Raw genomic sequence first — 7,491 nt, forward strand, 5'->3', positions numbered from 1 at the left:
TTACTGGCATGATTTTGTTTTGTTTTGTCTGCTTTTTTTGTGAAGGGGGGGGGGGGGGGGTATTGTTGTAGTTTGTGTTTTTTGTTGGTTTTATTTTGTCGTTTTTATCATTTTCGCTTTCTTTTAAATCTGCTAGTTTGTTTTGCTTTGTTTTGTTTTTCTTGAGGGGTTGGGAGTGCAATCTTTGTATACATAGAGAAGGAGCAGAGGCAGTCTGAAAAGAACTTTCATTTGAGAAAGATACAAAGTGATTTTACTAGTACCCGTTGCGATATTTATGACTCAGTGTGTAATTGTCTAGACAGTGATGCGTCTTATTGAACATTTTCTTTGGCACGGCTTGTCATTTCGTTTGCTTCTATTATGTTTTTATTATTATTATTATTTAAATTATTATCATCATCATCATCATCATCATCATCATCATCATCATCATCATCATCATCATCATCATCATCATCATCATCATCATGCTGCAAAATAAATCGGGAGGAGGGGGGGGGGGGGGCTTTAATTTGGAATTCATACTTTTTTAGAAATGTATTGCCAGGTATTTTTTTCCTTCTTCTACACAACATGATTTGTAGATATCTATGTAAAGCTGTGTCCATTCAGCATTCAATTCAAAGCGCACAGTTCTAAAACTTTAGTTGTGTCTATGAAGGTGGGGTAAAACACTTAGATCTATCTACATTAGAAAACAAAAAGAGAAAGAAAACTTGAGCAAGTGCGACATTGCACAGCTGTGCCTTGTCTCCACTTACAAACTCCCTCCCCCCTCCCTCCCCCCCCCCCCCCCCTCTGACACCGAGGTTTGGTCTACACTCCACGTCATAAATTCTGAGCACTCTGACTGGCGTAATCGATGTGGTAATCACGCGGCTAAAAACGAAGTCACCGCACGATTCTACAGTGGAAGTGAGTGGTGCTCGATATAAGCCGTTGGCGTATTTAGTACCATACCGCCGCACTCAACGGTTTTCCAATTTTATAATTTTAAAAAAATCTCTCAGCTGGCGAGATTCATTCTCGGTATGACTTCGAGCGCGTAGAAACACTTTTTGCGGAACTTTGGAGGAAAAAAAAGTAACCTTCGCTTCATTTCAGTGTAAAGGTTATAATGTTTGACTTGAGAACTAGATCCGTATATAAAAGACAGACATCAAAAGAATTCTTTGCCTTTTCCTCAGAATAATTCTTGTTCAATTTTAGAAATCAGTAGTCTATTTTTATTAATTTGTTGTTGTTTTTTTTAATCGATGAGTCTTTAGGTTTATCTTTAGAGTAAAACGAAACCACCTCAATAAAAAGTTGATAAGAGGAATTAGTCTGTGAATTTCTTAAGTACCCAAACTTTTTGAACCTGTTGGTGCTAGGAGGAGAGAAAAGGACAATAGATAGGAAAGAAGGAGCCAAAGTAAGTCATCTTGAATTTATCACTAATTGGGTTGTTGTCGGGGTTTTTTCTGTTCCAGTCTCCCGTTGACTCACCAGATCGTGTGCCTGTCCCGTCGACATGTTTCTGCTCCGTAACCTGGGCGCCCACGTCATCCTGGTGGCGTTCCTTGTCTGTCGGGTCGGCACGGTCCATATGGACTGGCCAGGGAGTGGCCCTGTTTCGTCTGAAGACGATGACGACAGTGACGGATCGTCTGACCCCGACTCGAAGGTCAGTTCTGGGGAAGTTGGTCATCAATACGTAAACCAAGAAGCGCAGTTGGACTCCGAGGACTCATCAGAAAACGACAACTCAACACATGCAGTTGGCCTTCTTGCGAATCCGTTCGTGGATGTAGAAGACTCTCACGTCAATGATGAGATTGAAAGTAAAAAAGAGAAGGAGAAGGAAAAAGTAGTGCCTTTGGTAAGTAATGTTTCCAGAGCTGATTTCGCTTAATACTGACACCTATTTTAGGCGCCCATAGCTTGCTGTTGGACGAGAATTTGCGCTATACAAATGCTATTAATCATTTATCATTATTACATGTTTAAATCACCATTTTGCTCTAATGTCTTACTCACGGGAAACCTAAATAATAAACAGCGTTTGGAAAATCTAGTTTTAAAAAAAGCCCCACAAAAAAACACGGCACTTTCCATAGACTCAGGCATCATGGGTGGTGTGGGATTTGGTCCAGCAATTTGTTTTATTTATTTAATTCTATTTTTTAATTGGGGAGCAAACTTGAAATAGGAAGTGAGATTTTAAACCGACAAAATGATGAAAAATTCTTTAATTAACTGACATGGCACGTTTTTTTTCCAAGAGCAAGTAAAAAGTTTTGCTTTTTTTTTTGTCTCGAATCTCATTTTTTTCTGGGCGCCATGTCCTACTGTCCTTGAAAGGGAGCGGGTATACCCCGTTCCCACTCTCCTCAGATCCAGAGGCCAAGTTTTGAAGCCACGTACACAGCTGCTAAGTTGCGAGAAAAATAATGACAGAAAAAACGGTCTTCTTGGTTTCGTGTTTTATCTGAAATGTCTTGTGTTTTAAAGGGGGGGGGGGGGGGCTTCACCCCCAAAATCAAAATTCGGCTCAAAATCATGGAATTTGAGTTGTAGGCATTTTTAGCTTCCTCAGCCTCTCCTACAACTATTTCATGGCATAAGAAACCCCAAAAACCGTATTTTTTCCCATACCGTTTGTAACCGCCAATTCCTCATAAAGTCAGTATTTTATTTTTCTTTATCGGCCGTTTTCTCAAATGCGACTTTTCTCTATACTTTTTTAAATAACTCCACCATTTTTCATCCAATCTTCATGAAATTTTCACAGAATGAAGAGAAGAGGTAATACTACAAATTTGTCTGTTAAATTTTTGATATAGCAAATAGATTTTTGTTGGTGGTGTCTGGAGTGTGGATTTTCACGGATTTTTCGCAAACTTGAATGCTACCTCAGGAAAAAAATTCATTAAAAATTTTCTAATTCGATTAGGAAAAAAACAACAGAAATTTTTTAGATCCAATGTTTGTGAACACGCATGCAAAAAAACAATCAATTTCCATGAGCAATAAGTGCGGTATTCATTACGTAAGACATGTCAATAAAATCCAATATGGCGGCGTATCCATAGAAACGAACCTTTTTTTTTCTCAAATTTGATTGCGGATTTTAAGACTCATTACTATGCTTGTTATATGTGTGAAATTTGGTAAAATTCGGTCCAGTAATAAGCGAGATAGCCTCCAGGTGTAGCCCCCCCCCCCCCCCCCTTAAGGAGGTTTATATTATTCATATGCGATAGTTAACAAGGTATATAACTCATCTTCTATCGTAGATGTAAAGGGTAAACTTCAGTTCAAATCGGACAAATGGCTATTGTTTTATGATCTGTATTTGTACAAACACAAATTTCTCATTTCTTCAGTGTCCACTTGTTTATTTTCGTTATAAAGGAAAACTAAAAATAATTGGTTAAGACAATGTGGTAGACCAGATCCCCTGTCTCCGTTTCAACTTTCCGGAGCAGTTTTTTTTTTTTTGTTCCAGGCACTTAGGGGAGAAATAATTTTTTGTGTAGGAGCGACACGCCCCAATCGACAATTAATTTTGTTAGATCATTTAAGAGACGGGCTGCCTGTCAGCTGCCTAAATCGGGCTTACGGGGGACAAAATATCTCAGAAAAAAGACGAAGATATGTACTCGGTTTAATATTCTCCCCTTAAAAGAACCGAAATCACGTCACCTACGTGCGACGCCGGAGCGCCTCGTTAATTTACATGCAACAGTACTTTTTTTTCTTTTTGTTTCTTTTTGGTTACTGTATTTCGGCGCTCGCTACTGCGGAAAGTCATGTGAGTGCGCAGGACACACTGAACATTATTAGTTGGAAGGAAATTTTGAATATAGCCTGTATGGCGGCCGAAGCTTACTCTTATCGATTTTAGATCACCAAGGGATCTTTAACGTGCGCAACCTGCACATGGGACCTCCGAGATTTTTCGCCCTCGTCCGAGAAGGCTAGGTGTTGATCTTACCTATCATATAATCAGCGGTGTGGCTGAAAGACAGCAGTAAGAAGGAGCCAATGAGACGCAGTAGAAAGGCTGCAGAAAGAGTCAGGAGCCCAGAGGAGGGGGTAAAGGAAGTGAAGGGGTGGGGGCAAAAAGTGGAGACGAAAGCAGACGACAATACATTGCTAGAGAGCAGGAAAGGTGATGAAAGGAGACCATTTTAGAGAAAAAAAATTGTTCCGTCACTACCCGGATTCGAACCCGGGACCTTTGAATGAGAGGCGAACACCTTAACCTCCAGGCCGCGAGAGCCCCCCCCCCCCCCCCCCCCCCCCACCAGTACTTTGGAGCACTCACATTGAATTTACCTTTTAGTGTTAGACACTGATGTCGGGTAAAAAATGGAGTTGAAGGTGTGAGATCAAAACAAAGAAAGGACAAGTTTTTGTACACTCAATGACGTTGTATAGAAACACGTTCCTCTCGAGCGTGCTGTGTTATCTGAAGTGATAATTTAGACTGCTAGTGTGCATTCATTATAATCAGTTATGTATAATGACAATAACAGAATTAACGTTACATTGCCATTTTGTTTTTGGAGGATAGATTAATATTCTTCAGATATGCAGTCAAAATTGTTCTAAGACGGGCACCCATTGTTTCGGAGAAAAGGGGTTGTTAAGACAGATTAACGCCTTACACATTGTTATCATAACGTTAAAAAAACAAGGAGGAACGGGATAGGAAGTGGCCGTTTGTACAGGTGATTGGTTTATACAGGTGGCCGTTAGATCAGCTTGGACTATATATCAGATAAAATATTATGATAATATACGAATGACTTCAAAGATATCAAATTTCATCACAAACTGAAGGCGGTGCCCTATCTTTCACGCTGCCGATTAGCTATAAGTTGCCGAATAGATAACAGACGCACAGAGACCAATTTTTAAAATTTATTACAGTTTCTTTTCTGTAGTATAAATTGCAAGTTCTCGAGAAATATTATTATGTTGAAATTCAAGTTATAACTTGGTTAATCTTTTAAAAGATAAAAAAAAATACGTTATAATGCAGGCCCAATAATTGTTTTAAAAAGAAAAATTTTTCTCTCTCGTATTCTAGGCTTAATACATTAAGGCAGTTTGCTGACGTTAATGACAATGTGTTTTTATTTTACTCTCGTCCAAAGTGCCCGACGGATGAAGTTATGAACGTCAGCGTCGTCTGCACACACCATAATGAACTTCACCTGCACTGTGTTGATAAGGTGAGTAAGTTTGAATCATAACGACTATTGACCATGACGTAGATTTACCTAAAAATCGAGGTAGAGTGGAAGTAAAATTTTCCCTAGCCTTACCAAATGACTGAACGGTAGGGCCAGAATCACATAGTTTTCATTTTCGTTTAAGGTAACCCCTCCCCCCAACCCCCCCAACCCCCCCCCCCCAAATTTTTTTTAAAAATCATCACACACACTCATAGACCGGTGGGAAAACAAAAGGAAGGGGTAAATAACCATAGCAGCAAAACAAACAACAGAAAGTTTCTAAAAAATCAGACGATTAATCAAACAAAATCCCAAACCCTGCTAAAAAAAATCCCAACTAAACGACTTTTTGTGAAGTCCATCTCTGATTGCACCTAGGCCAATTTTGTAAAGAGCCTTGCAAATAACTGAACAGCCTACATTCAAGAAGGCCACTTCAAGGTTTTGAACTAAAATCATCCGTTCACGCTATCCAACATAATATTTATTAACAACTGGGCTGTTATCGCACTTTCCCAAGGAAGACAGTTGAGATGAAGTCTGTTTGCTCTCGTCAAAATGTGTATGTGTAAGTATTTCAGTAGACGCAGCATGTGTCTATAGAAGGTGTACTCTTGATGTGAATTCCCAAGTCTTACACGGGGTGCCCACTGCTGAATCGGGCCGATCGTTCGACTCGGTCACCTGAAACTGAAAACAAACACATTTGTTTTTGAGGCGACCAAGCCGAGCGATCGGCCCGACCCGCCGAACCCATCCATAGTGGGCACCCCGTATTAGACTTTAACTCATTGCATGTGACGCCATGTGTTCTTGCACTCAATAGTGAACCTGCTTGGTAATGGTCAGTAAAAGCCAAGATGTTGAATACTTTCAGGTAAAGCATGAATCACAGACAGTGTAGCTCATTCTCTCCATGTGTTAGTCTAAAACCAGTATTATTAATATTTATTGCCATGAGCCATACTATTATCCCTGGGCAAAGACTACTTCAAAAGTTTTAAAGTAGTCCTTGTCCCTGGGATATAACCTTTGTATGAATTTGAACTTGCTCTTTATACTGCTGTTCGGGAAATTTTTCGGGACATTTTTCAGGAAAATCCAGGAAAATTCAAGCGCATTTTGGGGGCATTCGACAGTTTTGCTGTTTTGGGATACGGTACCCTAAAGAAGAAGCATAACCTCGTTATGTGCATACGTTGTTCGATTATGTTCTCTTCATTTGAAGATTAAAAAGGCAGGCAACAACATGCATACTGTAGAATATAATACATGGTCGCTTTTAAAGACAAGTGTGCTAACCCAGATTTCGGGGTTTTTAGAAATGTTGACCTACAACAAAAGTGGGCATTACCCTACCTATAGGAGAAGTTTGGTTTCGTTTGAGTGCATATATTTGTTTGGTTATAGAAAAAACTTTCCTTGTCTTTAAAAAAAAATTTGAACAAGGGGCAAAAACTTTACCTTCGATTTTCTCAAAACAGCATTTTTCGGGAAAAACCACTTGTGCTTAAAAGCGACCATATACAAAATCGTCTTTCCGATGATGGTTTGAAATTTGAAATGTGACGTAACGATTTAGTAACATTGTCTTTTGCCGATTGGACATTGTGTGCACTACTTCCTTAGAGACGTAGTACGTTTTACCTTTCTTTCCAACATACGACTACATACATCTACTCTCGTAGATTGTCTCAAGGCAAGGCCTCTAAATAAACGGCTAGCTGTTGTTGGATAAAACGAGGCCTTTTTAGAAAAGTCGTAACAGCTGAGGATATCACGGTATTGGAACCCGTCCCATCGTCCCATAGTCATTACACTATGGCGTATTCCATCGGAGGATGAGCTACTGGGTTCATTCTAAAGAAATATCTGAAATATCAAGTAGATTTTCATATTTCTATGCCTAAAATGTGTTCTCCCCCCCCCCTCCTCCTCCTCCTCCTCCTCCTTGCAACATTCCTCATTTTATCACCTACCCCCCCTAAAAAAAAACCAAAAAAGTAACAAAGTAATGTGAAAGACCGAGTCTTGGAAATTAATGGTAAAAAGAAAAAATATACATGTAGTCAAACTTTAACGTTCTTAGAAGAAATTCCCAATTTTACATCATTATCCTTCTCCTCCTCCTCCTCTTTCTCCTTCTGCTCCTCATCATACCAATCATGGTTTCAAATGCTTGGTAACCAAATAATACCTTAGCGCGCTCTCTCTCTCTCTCTCTCTCTCTCTCTCTCTCTCTCTCTCTCTCTCTCTCTCA

At 39.6% G+C, this 7,491-nt stretch overlaps 1 protein-coding gene across 3 annotated transcripts in view; it reads left to right on the forward strand.

Moving 5' to 3' along the window:
• The first annotated feature begins 851 nt into the window (after positions 1–851).
• The window catches only part of LOC101862780, a 10,030-nt gene continuing 3,390 nt past the window's right edge, over positions 852–7,491 (forward strand). The window contains exons 1-3 of one of the 3 annotated variants that reach the window (XM_005092239.3): positions 852–918; positions 1,476–1,864; positions 5,151–5,228. In XM_005092239.3, coding sequence (XP_005092296.1) covers positions 1,517–1,864; positions 5,151–5,228 — 426 coding nt within the window. In that variant the 5' untranslated portion in view covers positions 852–918; positions 1,476–1,516. The other 2 variants (XM_005092238.3, XM_005092237.3) reach the window with 2 other exon arrangements.

This window comes from Aplysia californica, unplaced genomic scaffold, assembly GCF_000002075.1.
Source record: "Aplysia californica isolate F4 #8 unplaced genomic scaffold, AplCal3.0 scaffold00043, whole genome shotgun sequence".
Classification (NCBI taxonomy): Eukaryota; Metazoa; Mollusca; class Gastropoda; order Aplysiida; family Aplysiidae; genus Aplysia; species Aplysia californica.